At 46.0% G+C, this 21783-nt stretch overlaps 1 protein-coding gene across 10 annotated transcripts in view; it reads right to left on the reverse strand.

Moving 5' to 3' along the window:
• Positions 1 to 217: 217 nt before the first annotated feature.
• Positions 218 to 21783, reverse strand: part of SOCS6 (suppressor of cytokine signaling 6) — a 39175-nt gene continuing 17609 nt past the window's right edge. For 8 of the 10 annotated variants that reach the window (XM_066352184.1, XM_066352178.1, XM_066352183.1 and 5 more), the window contains exon 3: positions 218 to 5805. In XM_066352184.1, coding sequence (XP_066208281.1) covers positions 4069 to 5676 — 1608 coding nt within the window. In that variant the 5' untranslated portion in view covers positions 5677 to 5805 and the 3' untranslated portion in view covers positions 218 to 4068. Of the gene's footprint in view, positions 5806 to 8625; positions 8887 to 21783 lie in introns of all 10 variants that reach the window. The other 2 variants (XM_066352186.1, XM_066352187.1) reach the window with 2 other exon arrangements.

Below are 21783 nucleotides of genomic sequence, written 5' to 3' on the forward strand. Positions count from 1 at the left end.
AGTCTTTGTGTTGAAGGCTAAGGACATTAGCAAAACTGTACAACTCCTCACTGGACGTCCCCCATGAACAACACTACTCCACTTTCCCTCTTGACTAAAATCTGCTGGTCCCTCAGCCTCCAGTCTGTACCCAGTTTCCGGCACACCCAGGATGTATCTCCTCCACCCGATACAAGTTCAAACCTCTGTCTGGGCACTAAACAGACGACAAGGCAGATCCTGTGAACGAAATTTTTTATTTACACACTGTATCTAGAAGCAGATACATAAATTCTTATACAATCAATTTCCAAAAATGTGCAAGAAATTACTATAATTTGTGTACAAACCAAAAACACATATTAAAATCAATGGGCTTTGGATCAAATTCACCTGATTTGAAACATAGAGAAAAGTGTAAACTACAGCAATCTGGATTGCAAGGATTAATTCCAATGGCACTGCCAAAGACTATAAAATTTCTTTAACCCAACATGGATACTTATTACAAAATTCCCTAAGAACTTCTCCATCATCTCTGGATAGGATGTTTGGCTTGCTTTTCAGAAACAGCAACGACGCACTGGCCATGTCGTGACTGATTTATATAAAGGATATTCGTGACAAAAAACCCTTCTCTGCAGGATTAAAAAAGTATTCGAAGAAACCGAATCTGCAATTACTAGCGTACCCATACCTTTATTTTAGAATTTTTAAGTTATTTATGGAACTGGAGATTATTCCTTATACAGTTTTCAACAAAGTTGTCTATTGCTGGTAGCGATTTAAATTTCAAATTAAGAATTCATGTTCGATGAAAACCCACTAAGACTGAAAATACACTATCGGCATCACTCAGAAAGCAGATCCCTCTTGTATACATGTGAAGTATTCAATGATTAAACCCGCATTTCTGTAAGCATGGTTAAGAAAGATACGTCGACTTTTAGCACAAGTCTAGTCGCTGCATATAATCTCTGTTAAGATGTAACTTGTATCCTGCTTCGATAATACTGGCTCAGAAATAATGACGATACTTGTTTTATTTCCTATGTGCCCATGATGTAACCTTTGGCACGCAATTTCCTTCAATAGCAAGACGGTTGCCCTGTGTAGCTGGTTTCCTTAAGTACTATTTTTAGCTCAATGATCCTTTCCTGTGATATAAGATTTTTTGGATCTTCTAAGTCTTCAGATTATTGCACCAAGTAGAAAGAGAACAGTTTTCCTTAGAAAGAGAGTGAGATATTTTTCAAGTACTTTCTATGCTTGCTTTTTATAAAAATGCATAATAGTGTCCTAAATAAGCCTGGAAATAGCTTTTGGCCTCTATATTTTGTGGTGAAATATTTGCTAAAAACAGCTCATTCATTTACTGTGTCAAAGAGAGACAGCCTTCCTGTTTTCTTTTGCATGCCTTGAGCTCAGAGTTCTGGAATCACGTTTAAAATCATCCATTGCTTGTGTCCACATCATCTAGCTGCCATTCAAGATAATCCAGAAATTTATCCAAAATGAAAATAACCGAACAACTGGTTGAAGATTTCTCTCTTTTTCCCCTTTCACTCTTAACTAGACTATGTTAGGATCCTATAAAGCCAACCTTTTATATCATGCTGTCTGCCTACACCAAATGGTTCTAATGCAAAAGTAGAAAATACTGCAATACTTCCTTGTTTGTAAATAATTTCTTGGAAAATGTTTTCATTTTTATTGACATGGTATCAGACCCTAGGAATTTCAAACTGGATTAGAACAGGGCATTTTACTTTAAAGCATTTGATGTTCCAAATATACAAAAGCACGTAAGAATTGGCTTTCTAAATTAAAATAGTTATCAAGATTTGCCCACCATAAAAACACAAAATATAATTTTCAAAACATTCAGATGCAAATCAGAGTAAGCTTAACTTGAAACTAAACAGCTAGATCTTAAACACATCCCATGAGGAAAACATGGAGACAGGCTATGCCCACAGGCTAAGACAAGGTTCAGGGCAGTCCAAAGGCCTCTGTGCACCGTGAGCTCCAGAAGAGTACAGTAAATGCTTCTAGAAACATAGAGAAGCCATCTCAACATCTATTACTAACACATAGTGACTCTGTGACAATACCTGCCATCTAATATAGATGCACAGGGACTTGTAACTCACCCTAGATATATTTTAAATTGTTTAAAAATAAATAGTTTTGCAAAAAAATAGTTTAAATGTCTTGCATTAATTTGATAAGATTACAACTCTGTAATAGTTCTTAATCCAAATAGCTTATAGTGAACACTTAAATTATATTATTACAGTATACTCAATATTCCATCTTATTAGGTGAGAATATCAGAAAAAACGAGTCTTTGTAACAAGGTACAATCAATATTCTACAAAAATTAAGTACCTCTTCTCCTTTAAGTCAAAATACCATAAATGTGATATTACAGCATTGTGTCTTCTCCTGTTAATTGTTAGTTCTGACCCTAAAAGACAAATAGAGGGAAAAATGGGGACACTGATATGTCTGAACGACCAAGCCAGTAAGTTCGACCTAATACCTTTATCCTGTTCTTAAATGGGGGTAAGAGCTAGGAAAACAGTGACAAAGGCAAAAATGTTTTCAATGACGTGTTTCATCTGAGATGGAAACATTGTTTGGAGGTCATCCCCAAATACTACACTTAAGACTCATGCAGTGAGTAAACACTACACTTCAAAATAACTAAAAAGTGTTGGGTATATCACCTTCCCCCCTCCCCCCAAAACAAACAAACAAACAAAAACTAAATCAGAGATAAAGTAACTAATGATGCCAATTTACCTAAAACTTAAAAAGAAACAAATAGAAAACCTGTTTTTAATTGGCAGTCTATATGGTAACCAATAAAGACTTCCATATATATGACATAGTTTCAATAATTTTCTTGGTGTTCCACAATTTCCACAATATTTCAACTAAAGTCACTGGGGTTTGTTGTGTGTTCTAGTGGGATATATAAAGGGTCAAATCTAGCAAATCTTAAGAGTGACTACATAAAAGAAAAAGAAAAACCCAGCTTTAAAAAACAATTTTCTCTTTAGTCAAATCAATTTAAAACTCTATATAACTTGAATGTTCCAATAGAATCTAGCCCGTTCACGAAATCAGTTATACATCAAGTTCACCAAAGAAAATGTTGACTAAACTAAAGGAATCACAAATATTTTAGCAAAGGAAAATACAGGTAACACAAAAAAACAAACAAACTGCTATCACAGGAAACTATGACCATCTAGTATTTCTTTAATAGTTCTAGTTCCATATGTCTTTATATGTTACACCAATTTGTACCAGAGCTTAACGACAGAAAAGGCAACAACTTCTAACTTGGTGGTATACATTTCTTTATGATTTTTTCATGTAAGGCCATTTAATAAAATAGACAAACCACAAGATGAAAATGAAGGCAACAGAAAATTCAAATTTCCACAACCAAACCAAAACAAAACAGCCCCAGCCCAACCTTAAAAATAATTTAGAAATGAGTGTTGTAAAAGATATGTTGCAGGTATGCGCTCCAGTACCCAAGATTACATCAATTCATAATTCTAAATAAATCTTTCTTAAGTATGAGATCAAAAACTCATTTTCAGTGTATGCATAAATTCTGTTTTGTCAAACGGGTATGCTGACTCAACAGTATCTTTCAAAATGGGCCATTAAAAGAGACATAACAATTTTCATTCTGTAAGTTTCATTCGACTTTACTTAGGGTTGGATACACATGAAATGTGCTTTTAATGCATAAAAATCACAGTGGCTAGCAGCAAAGGACGGGGAGGGGGGAGAATCTGATCATTCACATTGTGATTCTTCTGCACATTGATAAAAGAGAATTCACACTTCTAAAACCTCAAGACTTCCCTTTTTAAAGAAGCAAAATAAACCCAGAACACCTTGCCGACAGACACTCCCCCACCGGGAAACGCACGGATTACCCTTTTATGCAAAGGACTGAAAGAGTATGGCAGCAAAGATTCCGATAGCAACGAATGTCTTGTAAACGGTATTCCCATCTCTTTCTCTTCCTCCCAAAGTGCAGGACATAGGGCTCCCCTAACTTCAGTAGTGCTTCTCCTGTAAATAGTCCTTCATTTTGTTTGGCAAAGGCAGTTTCTGAATCAGGTCTATCCGGGTGTACTGACGTATGACGAAACGGCACAGGTACTGCAGAGAGCGCACCTGCATGAACCGCGACACCGGGTTGGTCAGCCTGACCGGGTACGTGGCAGACCCAGGCAACCGCGACCTCGAGTAACAGAAAGCCCCGTTTTCCGAGTCCCTGATGGAATGCTCGATCAGGTCCACTATCGACGTGTGCCCCTCCACATCTGGCTGCTCGTAGAAGCTGAACCTCCCGTTGGAGTGTTCGATCCTGGTGTGAAGGGTCTTGCCGTGGGAGCGGAAGCTCAGGCTGAGGAGGTACCGGTCGTCGGAGCTGTCCCGGACCAGGAAAGAGCCGTCGGGCACGTTGGCCAGCTTTCCTTCTGCCTCCCAGCGCGTGATTGGTCCCCAGTACCACCCTTGTTTGGCCAGTTTCTTCAGCTCCTCCGTCAGGCTCGTCACCACCATGGGCCCGCTGCTCTGCACCGAGTCGTAGACGCGGGCCACCCCCGGGGCAGAGTTCGGATCGAAGTTCAAGTGGCAGCGCACGCTCTCCGCCACCTGGGCATCCGTGCCCGCCAGCCCGCCGAAGTTCCTTTGGATTTGACTCGTCTGCATAGGAGGTAGCAACGGTGAGAGCGGGGGCATGTCTTCGTGACTTGCGCCGGGGCTCTGCAGCAAGACACCCGTGGTGCCGATCAGCAAGCCGTTCACCGACTGGTCCACGAAGATCTCCGGGGCCACGACCAGCTCCGGGGCGCCCGGGGGCTCATCCTCGGCGAAGGCGCTCCCTCCGCCCAGAGCGGGGACAGCTGAGACCTCCATGGGCGAAGGGCCGTCCAGACAGTAGCCACGCGGCCCCGCCAGGGGGTACATCCCCTCCTCTAAAGGCACAGTATACTGGATGTAGTCCTGAGGCATAAGTCCGATAACGACAGGCACATGCTCATCGAGGTGCAGGTGCAAGTCCCCGTTCGAGGACTCGGAACCCTTCAGGGAACTGTTTGGTTCTTGGCACACGGTGTCCGACGGCAGGTCATGGAAGTCCTTCCGGACGCCATTCAGCACCGGGCTGGGACTGGACGAGTGGACCAGGGCCTTGACTCGCACCTCCATCTTAATGCACGTCTCCTCGGAGTTCGTGGGCCGCAGGGGCCACGGCGTCGGGCTGTAGTGGTGACTGCGGAGGGATGTGGACCGGATGGGCCGCTGGGCTCGCACGTCCTTGAAGATGGGCGCCGAGGAGGAGGAGAAGGCATCATCGTCGGCGGAGCCTCCAGCAGGGGTGCCACCCTTGGCCTTGGGCTTCTGCTTGGCGGAGAGTCGCCGCTTCAACGTGCCCATGAGGCTCTCGCTCTTGACCCTGCCCTTGCCCCCCACCTTCTCGACCTCCCCATGGATCTCGCAGCTGGCCACATCCTTCCCGTAGCAGCTCCCGAACAGGGAGTCCTCCTTCCCCAAGTCGCTGGCCAGGGACGGGGGTTGCACGACCATGAAATCCGTTTCTTCTTTGCTTTTATTCAAGTTGAAAGATTTCCGGAAGGTTTTCAGACTAATCTTCTTCATTCTGACGTCGGACCTACTCCGCGGGGCTCACTTTCTCTCCGGAATGTCACCCGCGCACATCTGGGCGGGCTGTCGGCCGGGCTGCGTCTGAGTGTCTCTCCAGCATCATTTGCCCTTCGGTGCCATCTTCTAAAAGAAAAAGAAATTGAAAAAAGTTTTAAAGGTCTCATGGAAGCATTTCCCACAGAACATTTATCTTACTCAGCTGCACTGCCTTAGCTCTGGCACAGGGACACCCCGCACACTTGGTAAGAAGGTCAGGGCCGCCGGACAAGGACGGCTCCCGTCCCGCCCCCCGGGCAGCTCCACGCCAACCAGGCAGCTGGCGTTGGACAAGGGCTCCTTAACGCTGACAGCACAGACCCTGGTCCACCTGCTTCCTCGTGACCTCACTTTTCCTGAACCGCCGGCCAGGGTCCTCATCGTCGGCACAGACTCCCGCTGGGCCCCATGGCCAGCACGCACCCAGAGGAAGGGCACCATGTTACAATGGAGGAGAAACAAGCCTATTGGACCCTCAAGGACTCAGACGTAGTTTAAAAAATGTAAAACATCAGTAACAATGAACAAAAAGCACCCCAATGGCTGCGATGTTACCTGGGGGGAGCCCTGCGCGGCGTGGCTCTCTCCCCGTGAGCCCACTCACCCCCGCACCCGGGGGCTCACCCCAGCACCCGCTCACCCCCGCACCCGGGGGCTCACCCCAGCACCCGCTCACCCCCCCACCCCGGAGCTCACCCCAGCACCCGCTCACCCCCGCACCCTGGGGCTCACCCCAGCACCCGCTCGCCCCCCCACCCCGGGGCTCACCCCAGCACCCACTCGCCCCCGCACCCGGGGGCTCACCCCAGCACCCGCTCGCCCCCGCACCCCGGGGCTCACCCCAGCACCCGCTCACGCCCCCACCCCGGAGCTCACCCCAGCACCCGCTCGCCCCCGCACCCCGGGGCTCACCCCAGCACCCGCTCACACCCCCACCCCGGAGCTCACCACAGCACCCGCTCACCCCCGCACCCCCCCACCCCGGGGCTCACCCCCCCACCCCCCCACCCCGGGGCTCACCCCAGCACCCGCTCACCCCCCCACCCCGGGGCTCACCACAGCACCCGCTCACCCCCCCCACCCCGGGGCTCACCACAGCACCCGCTCACCCCCCCACCCCGGGGCTCACCACAGCACCCGCCCACCCCCCCACCCCGGGGCTCACCCCAGCACCCGCTCACCCCCCCACCCCGGGGCTCACCCCTGCACCCGCTCACCCCCCCACCCCGGGGCTCACCACAGCACCCGCTCACCCCCCCACCCCCCCACCCCGGACCTCACCCCAGCACCCGCTCACCCCCCCACCCCGGGGCTCACCCCTGCACCCGCTCACCCCCCCACCCCGGGGCTCACCACAGCACCCGCTCACCCCCCTACCCCCCCACCCCGGGGCTCACCCCAGCACCCGCTCACCCCCCCACCCCGGGGCTCACCCCAGCACCCGCTCACCCCCCCACCCCCCCACCCCGGAGCTCACCCCAGCACCCGCTCACCCCCCCACCCCGGGGCTCACCCCTGCACCCGCTCACCCCCCCACCCCGGGGCTCACCACAGCACCCGCTCACCCCCCCCACCCCCCCCACCCCGGAGCTCACCCCAGCACCCGCTCACCCCCCCACCCCGGGGCTCACCCCTGCACCCGCTCACCCCCCCACCCCAGGGCTCACCACAGCACCCGCTCACCCCCCCACCCCCCCACCCCGGGGCTCACCCCAGCACCCGCTCACCCCCCCCACCCCGGAGCTCACCCCTGCACCCGCTCACCCCCCCACCCCGGGGCTCACCCCTGCACCCGCTCACCCCCCCACCCCGGAGCTCACCCCAGCACCCGCTCACCCCCCCACCCCGGGGCTCACCCCTGCACCCACTCACCCCCCCACCCCGGGGCTCACCCCAGCACCCGCTCACCCCCCCCACCCCGGGGCTCACCCCTGCACCCGCTCACCCCCCCCACCCCGGAGCTCACCACAGCACCCCGGGCTCACCCCAGAACCCACTCACTCCAGCACCCGCTCACCCCCGCACCCTGGGCTCACCCCAGAACCCACTCACCCCAGCACCCGCTCACCCCTGCACCCCAGGGCTCACCCTAGCACCCACTCACCCCCACACCCCGGGGCTCACCCCAGTACCCACTCACCCCCGCACCCCAGGGCTCACCCCAGAACCCACTCACCCCCGCACCCCAGGGCTCACCCCAGAACCCACTCACCCCAGCACCCGCTCACCCCCGCACCCCAGGGCTCACCCTAGCACCCACTCACCCCCGCACCCCGGGGCTCACCCCCGCACCTTGGGGCTCAGCCCCGGCACCCGCTCACCCCCACACCCCAGGGCTCACCCCAGCACCCCGGGGCTCAACCCAGCACCCACTCACCCCAGCACCCTGGCCCCCCCCCAAACTGGAGCAACCGGGCGTGTCTGGCATGGGTCTGTCTGCAAGATCATAAGCACAGTTCAGAACCATGTCTTCCTCTTCCTTTTTTTTTTTATAATTTTCAAAGTCAACATTTTATTTTTGCATCCAGAAATGTAATTCCTAAACTTTGTTTTGTACACTGCTCCATCACTGAAATGATAGGATTTCAAATCTGTAGACTTTCTGAAAGTCTTTTCAGATGAAAACGTTTGGACCTCATCAGTCCTATAAACCGATCATGGGAACCATTCTGTGTTTATGCGTGTTTCATCTCTGCGGTGGACGTGTTCTGCCGTCTGCATGACCATCAGGGCACAAGGTACAACGAGGGGATTACCTGGACTTGAGCAAATGGCTCGCAGAACAAAGGATACAACCCCCCCCCCAACCCATCGGCTCAGCACCACTCACTTGAGTGGGTAAAAGACCTCCGGGCCACCCCAAGGCGGCCGTCAGTTCACTGCGCTCCCGGGGAGCCTGCCACGCACCCCCCGCTGTGTGCTGAAATGCAGGCGGACACACGGGTCACGGTCTCATCATCTGTGAGAGAGGCTGACCGATGGCAAGTGATAACGGGAGCCCGTCAGTAAGGCAGCGAGGAGGGTGCACCGTGGAGGCAGAAGGGAGCTGCACCTTGCACACGTGCTTCAGCTGAACGCAGCTTCCCTGCTGCGCAGGTGGAGCCTACGTGACACCCTTACAGTAAAGACCACTCAGATCGGGCAACCGGTGGCAGCGCAGGCTCACCCCTAGAAAGGAAGAGGTAGTTATAAAAAGTCTTTCTCTCATGTCCCTATGTTATTGAGCACATTAGGGAAAAAATAAAATACATATAAGTATTTTAGGTGAAAGGAGGGAAGGTAGTGAGACAGACTCCTCCTGCATGTGCCCCGACTGGGGATCCACCTGGCAACCTGGCCTGCAGCAATGTTCGAATACTGAGTTCATTTTAGCACCTTAAGCTGACTTGCTCGGACCAACTGACCTAATCTCAGCACCGAGGGCCACAATCAAACCAACTGACCAGCTGGCTCCAGGAGAGAAAGAGGGAGAGAAGGGAGAGAAGGGAGAGAAGGGAGAGGGGGAGAGGTGGAGAAGCAGATGGTCACCTCTTCTGTGTGCCCTGACCAGGAATCAAAACTGGATGTCCATACACCAGGCTGATGATCTATTCACTGAGCCACCGGCCACAGGGCCAAGCAGTTACTCTTAAATGTTACTGTATATTAGGAGAGACAAGATGGTGATCGAGTAGGCAGACGTACCAACTTCCACCTCCCAGAAACAAAGTGGATTACAAACTAATTTTAAGAACCATCATCTGGAAAAAACAACTTTGGACTAAACTAAGAGGACTCTTCAACCAAGGAACACTGAAGAAGCCACACCGAGACTGGTAGGAAAAGCGGAAATGCGGAGAGGGCTGCCCAGCTCCTTGGAGTGAAAGGCAGCCCGGAGAGATTTGCATGGCGGGAAGTGAGTTTAGCAGAGAGGGGAAGGTACTGAGTCCCAGGAACAAAGCCCCAGCCTGCAGCCCAGAGCCCAGAAGAGGCATATGGACAGTATTAGCTGGAAACAAGTCAGGATACTGTTTGCAAGAAAGAGACTGATTTCTCAGACCCAGGATCCTTCTTAAAGGGACCGCACAGAACACCTCTCTCACAACCACTCAACCGGGACTCCGGGGGACGGGGAGAGAGGAGAGGACCGGAGTAGCAGGAAGAGACTGTAATCTAGGAGGCACAGGGAAAAACATTTTGAGAGACAGCCACCCTAACCTCTGGGATGAGTCACTCCCCAAACCTGAAGTGAATATTTCCCCTGGAAACAGCAATACCAGCAAAGGGAAGCAGGATACCAGCCAAACAAGCTCTCCCACGGCACTCAGAGCAGAGTCGCTTAGAAGGAGGGAGCTTTTGGGACTATAGTAGTGAGTGTTAGGTTCTGAGCTGCAGCGCCCCCTCCCACACGGCTGAGGGCTTGCCAGAGGGCTGGGGCGGAACACAGAAGCATGGTTACCTCGACAAGGGCGGAAGCCGGCTGGCCACCACTGAGGCCCAGGTGTGCGCTAAGTCTTGCCCGGCTGGGGAGGAGGGGACGTGCAAAAGTGGTCAAGCCCAGCTGTGGGTCGCCTGCAATCCAGCCTGCAGGGGAAGGGCAGAAATCCGGAAGGGGCAGAGACCTGCCCTTGAGCAAGAAGAACAGCCCTTCCCTGCCCAGGAACCGAGGCTTGTGGCCTGACTTGGAAGCTGGCACATCCCACGGGGGTGGAGCCAAAAGCCTAGAACAGGCAGAGTCTCATTACTGAGAGTGGGCACGCAGTCCCACCCAGCCTGTGGAGCCAAGGCTTGCAGCCGTCCCACGAGCCGGCTCCTCCTGCAAGGGTGGGCTTCCCAGAATTAGGCGGAGACCTGCAGCTAAGCAAAGGTGCTCACCCCTACCCTCAGGGCCGGGCATAACGCCACCCGCGGGGGCAGTGCGAAGGCCAAGGCCACCGAGGCTTGTACACACAAGCATGTGATCACAGCCACTCCCGTGAAGGAGAGGCAGAAACCACAGCAACAGCCCAGTGGGCAGGCACCGGCAATGCCCATACATGAACGCCCTAGGCAGAAACAGCAGAAGGGGTGGAGGGCCTGCAGACAGACCACACCTAGGGAACACAGAGGACAAACCCAGTGGACTCCAGTGGCCAAAACCTTCTTTTACACAGACAAAATGAAAAAGCAGAGAAATGCAACACAAATGAATCCAGAGAAATACCCAGAAAAGGACCTGAATGAATCAGATATAACCAAATTACCAGATGCAGAGTTTAAAATAACAATTGTTAGGATGCTCAAAGATATTAGAACAACAATAGATAGTCATTATGAACACCTAAATAAAGAGATAGCAAATATTTAAAAAGGACATTGAAATAATAAAAAAGAATCAGTCAGATGACAAATACAATATCAGAAATGAAGAACACAATGGAAGGAATTAAAAGCAGGATGGATGAAGCTGAGAATCGAATCAGTGAGTTAGAGGACACGATGAATAAAGGCACGGAAGCAGAGCAGAAAAAGAAGAGACTCAAAAAGTCTGAGGAAACTCTAAGAGAGCTCTGTGACAACATGAAGAGAAATAACATCTGCATCATAGGGGTACCGAGAAAGAACAAGGGATACAGACTTTGTTCAAACATATCATAGCTGAAAACTTCCCTCAATTAAGGCAGGAAAACATCTCACAAGTTCAAGCACAGAGAACTCTATTAAAGAGAAACCCAAAGAAACATACACCAAGACACATCAAAATTAAAATACCAAAGCTAAGTGATAAAGAGAAAATATTAAAAGCTGCGAGGGAAAAAAGGCTATCACCTAAAAAGGAGCCCCCATAAGGATGACATCAGACTTCTCAACAGAAACACTTGAGGCCAGAAGGGAATGACAAGAAATATTAAAAGCAGTGCAGAACAAGAGCCTACAACCAGGACTACTTTATCTAGCAACGCTATTGTTCAAAATTGAAGGAGAAATAAAAAGCTTTCCAAACAACAAAAAAAAAACATCAAGGAATTCACTACAACCAAACCAAGGCTACAAAAAATGCTAAGGGGCCTGTTATTAACAGATCAAAGTAGAAAAAGAATATAGCAAAAGAGAAATACAGTTTTAAAGAATAAAATGGCAATAAACAATTACATATCAATAATAACCTTAAATGTAAATGGATTAAATGATCCCATCAAGAGACATAGGGTAGCTGTGTGGATAAGAAAACAGGACCCATACATATGCTGTCTACAAGAGACACACCTTAAAAAAAAAGATGCACATAGACTGAAGATAAAAGGATGGAAAAACCCATTTTACTCAAATGGAAATGAAAAAAAAGCTGGGGTAGCAATACTTATATCAGACAAAATGGACTTTAAAACAAAGACTATAGTTAGAGATAAAGAAAGTCACTACATAATGATAAAGGGAGCAATCCAACAGGAAGAAATAACCATTATAAATATCTACGCACCTTATATAGAAGCACCTAATTATATAAAGCAGACTTTGATGGATTTAATGGGCGAGATCAACAGAAATACTATAATAGTACTAGATTTCAATACCCCACTAACATCACTAGATAAATCCTCAAGAAAGAAAATTAACAAAGAACAAAAGACTTAAAGGACATACTAGATCAACTCGATTTAATAGATATCTTCAGAACCTTTCACCCTAAAGCAGCAGAATATACATTCTTTTCAAGTGCTCATGCGACATTCTCTAGGATAGACCACATGTGAGGGCACAAAAGCGATCTCAACAAATTTAAGAAGATTGAAATCATATCAGCACTTTCTCTGATCACAATGGCACGAAACTAGAAATCAACCACAACAGAAAAACTGAAAAATACTCAAACACTTGGAAACTAAATAGCATGTTATTAAATAATGAATGGGTTAAAAATGAGATCAAAGAAGAAATTTAAAAATTCCTAGAAACAAACGATAAGTATACATCAACTCAAAATTTATGGGACACAGCAAAAGCAGTCCTGAGAGGGAAGTTCATAGCCCTGCAGGCATATCTCAAGAAGCTAGAAAAAGCTCAAATAAACAACTTGACCCTGCATCTAAAAAAACTAGAACAAGAACAGCAAGTAAAGCCCAGAGCTAGTAGAAGGAAGGAAATAATAAAGATCAGAGCAGATAGAAATGACATAGAGGCTAAAGAAACAATAGAGAGGATCAATGAAACCAGAAGCTGGTTCTTTGAAAAGGTAAACAAGATCAATGAACCTTTAACCAGACTCACCAAGAAAAAAAGAGAGAGGACTCAAATGAAATTAGAAATGAGAGTGGAGAAATAACAACTGACACAGCAGAAATACAAAATATTGTAAGAAAATACTATGAAGAACTGTACGCCAAAAAACTGGACAACCCAGATGAAATGGACAAATTCCTTGAAACATATAATCTTCCAAAAATTAATCTGGAAGAATCAGAAAACCTAAAGAGACCAATTACAACAAATGAGATTCAAACAGCTATCAAAAAACTCCCAAAAAAGAAAAGTCCTGGGCCTGATGGCTTCACAAGTGAATTCTACCAAATATTCAAAGAAGAACTAACTCCTATTCTTCTCAAGCTATTTCAAAAAATTCAAGAGGAAGGAAGACTTCCAAACTCCTTTTATGAGGCGAGTATAATTCTGATTCCAAAACCAGGCAAAGACAACACAAAGAAAGAAAATTATAGGCCAATATCCCTGATGAATTTAGATGCAAAAATCCTCAGCAAAATATTAGCAAACCGCATCCAGCAATATATGAAAAAGTCATACACCATGATCAGGTGGGATTTATTCTTGGGAGGCAAGGCTGGTACAATATTCGCAAATCAATCAATGTGATTCATCACATAAACAAAAGGAAGGAGAAAAACCACATGATAATTTCAATAGATGCAGAAAAAGCATTTGATAAAATCCAGCACCCATTCATGATCAAAACTCTCAGCAAAGTGAGAATACAGGGAACACACCTCAACATGATAAAGGCCATCTATGACAAACCCACAGCCAACATCATACTCAATGGGCAAAAATCAAAAGCAATCCCCTTAAGAGCAGGAACAAGGCAGGGGTGCCCCCTTTCACCACTCTTATTCAACATAGTTCTGGTAGTCCTAGCCACAGCAATCAGACAAGAAATAGAAATAAAAGGCATCCAAATTGGAAAAGAAGAAGTAAAACTATCATTATTTGCAGATGATATGATATTGTATATAGAAAACCCTAAAGTCTCAGTCAAAAAACTACTAGACCTGAATAATGAATTCGGCAAAGTGGCAGGATATAAAATCAATACTCAGAAATTAGAGGCATTTTTATACACTAACAATGAACTGTCAGAAAGAGAAATTAAGGAATCAATCCTCTTTACCATTACAACCAAAAAAATAAAGTACCTAGGAATAAATTTAACCAGGGAGATTCAAGACTTGTCTCGGAAAATTATAAAACATTGATAAAAGAAATCAGGGTAGATATGAACAAGTGGAGGCATATACAGTGCTCATGGTTAGGAAGAATAAATATCATTAAAATGTCTCTGTTACCCAAAGCAATTTATAAATTCAATGCAATACCGATTAAAATACCAATGACTTACTTCAAAGACATAGAACACATATTCCAAACTTTATATGGAACCAAAAGAGAACACGAATAGCCTCAGCAATCTTGAAAAGGAAGAAAAAAGTGGGAGGTATCACACTTCCGTATATCAAGTTATACTAGTATACAAGGCCATTGTACTCAAAACAGCCTGATATTGGCATAAGAACAGGCATATAGATCAATGGAACAGAACTAAGAACCCAGAAATAAACCCACAGCTCTATGGACAACTGATATTTGACAAAGGAGGTAAGAGCATACAATGGAGTAATGACAGCCTCTTCAACAAATGGTGTTGGGAAAATTGGACATCTACCTGCAAAAAAAATGAAACCAGACCACCAACTTACACCATTCACAAAAATAAACTCAAAATGGATAAAAGACTTAAATGTAAGCTGTGAAACCATAAGTATCTTAGAAGAAAACATAGGCAGTAAGCTCTCTGACATCTCTCGCAGCAATATATCTGCTGATTTATCTCCATGGGCAAGTGAAATAAAAGACAGGATAAACAAATGGCACTACATCAAACTAAAAAGCTTTTGCACAGCTAAAGACAATAAGAACAGAATAAAAAGATAAACTACACAATAGAACATATTTGACAATATGTCTGATAAGGGGTTAATAACCAAAATGTATAAAGAACTTGTAAAACTCAACATCAGGAAGACAAACAATCCAATCAAAAAATGGGCGAAACAAATGAATAGACACTTCTCCAAAGAGGACATACAGATGGCCAACAGGCATATGAAAAAATGCTCAACATCTCTAATCATTAGAGAAATGCAAATTAAAACCACAATGAGATAACACTTCACACCAGTCAGAATGGCGCTCATCAATAAAACAACACAGAATAAGTGCTGGCGAGAATGTGAAGAAAAAGGAACCCTCCTGCACTGCTGGTGGGAATGCAGACTGGTGCAGCCACTGTGGAAAACAGTATGGAGATTCCTCAAGAAATTAAAAATCGAATGGCCTTTTGACCCAGCTATACCACTGTTAGGGAATATACCCCAAGAATACCATAGCACTGTTTGAAAAGAAGAAATGCACCTCCATGTTTATGGCAGCATTGTTCACAATAGCCAAGATCTGGAAACAGCCCAAGAGTCCGTCAGAGGACGAGTGGATTAAAAAGCTTTGGTAAATAGATACTATGGAATACAATCAGCCATAAGAAATGATGACATCGGATCTTTTACAACAACATGGATGGACCTTGATAACATTATATGGAGTGAAATAAGTAAACCAGAAAAAACTAAGAACTATATGATTCCATACATAGGTGGGACATAAAAATGAGACTCAGAGACATGACAAGAGTGTGGAGGTTACGGGGTGGGTGGAGGAGAGGCAGGGGGTTGGGAGAGGGGAGGGGCACAAAGAAAACCAGTTAGAAGGTGACAGAAGACAATTGGACTTTGGGTGATGGGAATGCAGCATAATCAAATGTTAAAATAACGTAGAGATGTTTTCTCTGAACATATGTACCCTGATTATCAATGTCTCCCCATTAAAATTAATTTTAAAAAATAAATGTTTGTTGTATACATAACAAAAAAAATGTTACTGTATATTAGATGAACTCACTATCCAAGTACCCCCATCTTCTATCCATGCATTGACAGAACATTTATCAACATTTATCATTTTTGACAAAAATATGGCCATTCATAAAAATCAGATGACAGTGTACTTTAGCTGGCAAGACAGTATAGGTTTTGTACTCAAAGACATATCTCAATATCTAATCTCTTTTGACAAGAATAAGACGCCATGTACTGTGCTACTGTCAATATAAAACCATTATGTAATGGAATTTAGATATTTTATTGATACATGATTAAGATGAATGACTACCTGCCACTAGAAAACAGCTTATATAAAATGTAAGTAAAATAATTTGTTCTTTTGGGAATAACAATATATATAAAATTATTTTGAAATTAAAAAAACAAGGAAAAATATCAATAGAAATAGTAAAACACAAATAAATAAATAGTAAGCAAAAATGAATGTCTCTCTAGTAAAAAGTACACATAACATGTTTGTATCACGTGAGTCGGGTCTACAAGCCTGCAGATGGGTGAGCCCCTCACTCTGACCACTCCTTGCTGCATCCACACCCCCACAAGCTCTGTAGCGCACCCCTGTGGCTAGCCCTGAGGCTGTCAGTCAATGACTCACCATAACCTACCATGCTCAGCATCTATATACTGACTTCATCAATTTGCCTTTCTGCAGAAGTATTTTAGAAAGGCAAAAATATCTTCATGAAAATCCTCACACTGTATGTATTATGAATCCTTTATAATATGACTCCTTCATAATACAGTAGTATGAAGTTTTTAAAATGTTTGAAAGTCAGTTACAAGTTCTGCTGCAACTAACTGATATTCTAAACTAATATAAAGTAATTTTATAACGTTACAAATATATATACCATGGGAATATTTGAAGAACTCTTTCGTAAACAAAGAAATGCTATCATGCAGGGAAGCAGACCTGTGTGCACACAGAAACTTGACATGAGAACGGAAGGCAAACCAAGGGGAAAGAAAGGATGCTATTCCACCGACAGTACCAAGACAAGCGGTTACAGATCCGGAAAAATAATGCATTCCATACCTCACACCACAATAGATTATATTAAAAATCTAAGCTGAGTTAGAATAAAATATAAAATACATTTAAACACTTTTTTAAACAAGGTACAGAAACGATAAACAACAAAACAAGTTCAAAGGAGAGCACAAAAGGACCCAGGGACGTCTGGGCCGTACAGACACAAAGCAAGTCAGCCAAGGAGGACATGATAACCGGTAACTGTGGCAGGTACCCTAACGCAGGAGGTGATCAGAGAGGACGACGAGGTTCTTACTCCAGATTCCGTGAACACCCAAGGCCGTCCAAGGCCTCCTTGATGAGCCAATATTTAGGCCAATGCTGGAATGATGAGAAGGAGCAAGTCATGCAAAGGGAAGATTGAGGTGGAAGGAACAACTTTCAACATTGAAGGAAGGGCATATGCAAAGGGCCTGAGGTAGGAACCAGCAGATACAGACACCGAGAAGCCCAGTGTGTCTAACGCCTAGGGCGTGAATGCATGGGGCACACCTGGCCAAGTTTAAGGTATTTGGGTCTGATTCAAAGTGCAATGAGAACTAGTAAAGGGTTTCAAATATCAACATGGTCTAGTTTATAGGTATACTTCCAAGTGTTGAGCCCACACATCACACTCTTCAAATCACACACACACAAACCAACCAGGAATGTAACTCTGATGACAAATAAATAACAAAACAATCCAGGGATATCAGATTGCCACATTTTAAAGAAGGATTGGCCACCTCCATCTCTCTTACTCCTTGCCTGAAAGGATCTTTTTTTATTTTTTAAGCGAGAGAGACAGACAGGCAGACAGGGACAGGCAGACAGGAAAGGAGAAGTATGAGAAGCATCAACTCATAGTTGCGGCTCCTTAGTTGTTCATTGATTGCTTTTTCATATGTTCCTTGATTGAGGTGGCTCCAGCCGAGCCAATGACCTTGGGCTCAAGCCAGCGACCTTGCGTTCAAGACTGCGACCTTGGGTTTAAGTCAGTGACCTTCGGCTCAAGCCAGCGACCATGGGGTCATGTCTATGATCCCATGCTCAAGTTGGCAACCCCACACTCAAGCTGGTGAGCCTGCACTCAAACCAGTGACAGCGGGCTTTTGAACCCAGCCAATGCTCTATACACTGTGCCACCACCTGGTCAGGCCTGAGGGATAACTGATCACTATTTAAGATAAAGTTATAACACTCCTTAACGCAGGCTATAAGATCTTACACGGTCCATTCCTGACTTGGTTTCTGCTCCGCTCACACTGAACACATTCATAGTCACCAATTCTCTCAATACAGAACTTTTTTAAGCTACCAGCTCTTTGAGTTGAAATTTTTCTTTCATTCCCCTCTTTGATTAATCTGCTCACGTCTCCATTCCTCAAGAACCACACCTTGCACTCTCCTACCACGTGAAAGCCCCAGCCCTGGGCTCTAAGGGAACTGCCTACCTCTCTGCCCATACTTTTCATCCACTACGTGTGCTTAGACTGCTGTATAATCACTGGACTGATGCCTATCTTCCTGGCAGATTATTATCTACATGAAAGCAGGGAGGAGGTCAACTTCCTTCTCTCAAAATTTTATCCTCAGCACCTAGCTCACACCTGGCCCAAAGAAGGAACTCACTAAGTAAGTGCTGAGTGAACAGTGGAGTGCTCTGAATAACACTGCTCTGCAAGGACAGGCAACTTGACGCTGACGTATGTAACTGTTCCCATGTGTCAAGTATCCACATTTAAATTAACCTCACTAAATCTGGGATCACATCATTCGGCTTCCCACTACTGCAGCCATTTTTTCCCTCCCTCCCCCCCCCCCTTCTTTCTTTCTTTTAGAGGAGGGGGAACAGACAGGGTCAGGCAGACTCGAAGAGAGAAGTATGAGAAGCATCAACTCATAGTTGTGGCACCTTAATTGTTCATTGATTGCTTTCTCAGACGTGCCTTAACCAGGGGGCTCCAGATCAGCCAGTGACCCCTTGCTCAAGCCAGCATGACATTAGGGTTCAAGCCAGCAACCTTGGGGCTCAAGCCAACGACCATGGGGTCATGTCTATGATCCCACGTTCAAGCTGGCGATCCTGCACTCAAGCTGGTTACCCCGCGGCTTAAACCAGATGAGCCTGTGCTCAAGCTGGTGATGTTGGGGTTTTGAACCTGGGTCCTCATAATCCCAGGCTGACACTCTATCCACTGTGCCATGGCCTGGTCAGGCACTGTATCCATTTCATACAAAGCAAGAGACTGATAACCAGCGGAGAATACTTGGTAATTTTCTACTTGATTAGTTATTCCTTTTTCAACCACCAATCCATATGAACTCAATACTGACATTAAATACACAAACTTTCCTTCTAGGGATCAGACACTATCACAAGCTATCTGAGGCCACCTGGCCTTTTATCTCTCCCCTTCATTTTCTAGGCAAAGATCACTCTACAATTTTTTAAGAATATCTGTTTTTCTGTTTGAACTTCTAAAAATATATGCCATCTTTTTATAGGATTACCATCTGTCTCATCACGCCTAAGTCAATGTTCTGAATTAGTGTTACCGCTTTTCTAATCGTAAAAATTTAAGTTTACACGTATACTTGAAAATGTGTATCAGGGCCCTGGCCAGTTGGCTCAGTGGTAGAGCATCGGCCTGGCTTGCAGGAGTCCCAGGTTCAATTCCCGGCTCACAGGAGAAGCGCCCATCTGCTTCTCCACCCCTCCCCTTTCCTTCCTCTCTGTCTCCCCCCCCCCCCCCCCCCCCCCCGCAGCCAAGGCTCCACTGGAGCAAAGTTTGCCCGGGCACTGAGGATGGCTCTGTGGCCTCTGCCTTAGGCGCTAAAATGGCTCTGATTGTGGCAGAGTGACACCCCAAGATGGGCAGAGTATCGCCCCCTGGTGAGCATGCTGGGTGGATCCCAGTCAGGTGCATGTGGGAGTCTGTCTGACTGCCTCCCCGTTTCCAGCTTCAAAAAAATACAAAAAAAAAAAAAAAAAAAAAAGAAAATGTGTATCAGGTTGCAAGGGAGAGGGTTTCAGACGTGAATATTTTACACAGACGGGCAGAAAATAACATATTTTGGGGAAATGTCACCATCTCTTTTTTAAAAAACGATCAGAGATCATAGTGCCTGTCATTGGGACAATAGTAATTTTTAAAAACGTAAAAACAACAATCTTTGAGAAGGAAACAGCATTTTTACTGTCATTTTACAAGGGAGGAAACGGCCTCAGAAAGAGGAGAATTTCCCCGGTGAAGTTCAATACGTCTCCAGTAGGAGAGCCCGCCCAGCATCTGTGCCCAGCTGCCCACACCTGGGCTGGCGCAGTCCCCCACCTTTTCAAAACCTGAGTGAGGCCCACAGGACAAGCTCTGTCTGAGTGGGATATACCTAGTGAAGGGTGCCCCCTCAGAAATCAAATCTGAGAAGATTCAAACATACTTCATTATTCATTCATTTTAAAAATGACAATACATGCACTGATGTTAACATAAATATTTTCACCAAAAATACACTGTTTTTCAAACAGTGAGGACTCAGCCTGCATGGCAGTTTTCCATTGACTGGAAATCCTCCTGCTGTCTGCCTTTAGAGGGCGGGACCCTCGTCAGGACTGCACTCTGTTCTGATACATTGTCTCCATTCAAGTGTAAGAAGAAAATCCAGCCTCCCTCACAGACATAGCAGGAAGGGGGAGGAGTGTTTTGTTTAACTACCATTTCATTGAACTGTGGACAGTCTTCTGTGACACTATACCGAACTTCATCCAGCGATGGTGTCTGAAGTCAGCCACACTGTGAAACCGGAAACCGTATCAAGAATGTAACTCCAGCTTGACCAGGCGGTGGCGCAGTGGATAGAGCATCGGACTCGGATGCCAAGGACCCAGGTTCGAGACCCCGAGGTCGCCAGCTTGAGCGTGGGCTCATCTGGTTTGAGCAAAAGCTCATCAGCTTGGACCCAAGGTCGCTGGCTCGAGCAAGGGGTTACTCGGTCTGCTGAAGGTCCGTGGTCAAGGCACATATGAGAAAGCAATCATTGAACAATTAAGGTGTTGCAATACACAACGAAAAACTGATTGATGCTTCTCATCTCTTCGTTCCTGTCTGTCCCTGTCTATCCCTTTCTCTGTCTTTGAAAAAAAAGAATGTGACTCCAGGGATAACCCTTGTTCTGCAGATGCATAGAAACACACCTTGCTCTCAGATAAATCAACTCACTCCAGCCAAAGTATGAAGTCACGACCCCAAGAACACATCAACAGCAATTTTGCAAGAAACCTGACAAAATGATAGAGAAGCTAGCTTTGACAAATAAACAATGAAAAGAGTTTTCTAAAGGTCAACTGAGGGAGAATGACCTGCATGCGATGGTTTAAAAACACACTGCAACAGCGTAAAACGGGCAGAGAAAGAAGGCTAGAATGTCAAGAAACAAAGCAAGACACGTAATCAAGAGTATGTGACTAAGAGTACACGTTCAACTACGGGGGGCACAGCCTGTTCCAAAAACGAGGATGAGCTGACTGGAGAACCACTTTGGAGTGGAGGGGGAAAGCAAGGCTTTCTCCTGTATTACTTACATAAAAATAAATCCCAGGATCATCAAATATGCAATCATTAAACATAAAAGTTGGAAATATTCCAATAAAACTGCACGGCAGAAAGCCTTTCTGTGCATTACGCAAAACCTTGAATGCATGAAGGAAAAGATCAATACATCCAGTAAAGCAAATTTATAAGTGTCTGGACTGCCAAGGAAAAACGGTGTAAGCGTGAAGATAAATGGGAGGAAAACTACCAACACTCATAACAAAAGCTTGGTTTCTGTCTTGTAGACGGTGCTCTCGGA

This window comes from Saccopteryx leptura, chromosome 11 (genome assembly GCF_036850995.1).
Source record: "Saccopteryx leptura isolate mSacLep1 chromosome 11, mSacLep1_pri_phased_curated, whole genome shotgun sequence".
Taxonomy (NCBI): domain Eukaryota; kingdom Metazoa; phylum Chordata; class Mammalia; order Chiroptera; family Emballonuridae; genus Saccopteryx; species Saccopteryx leptura.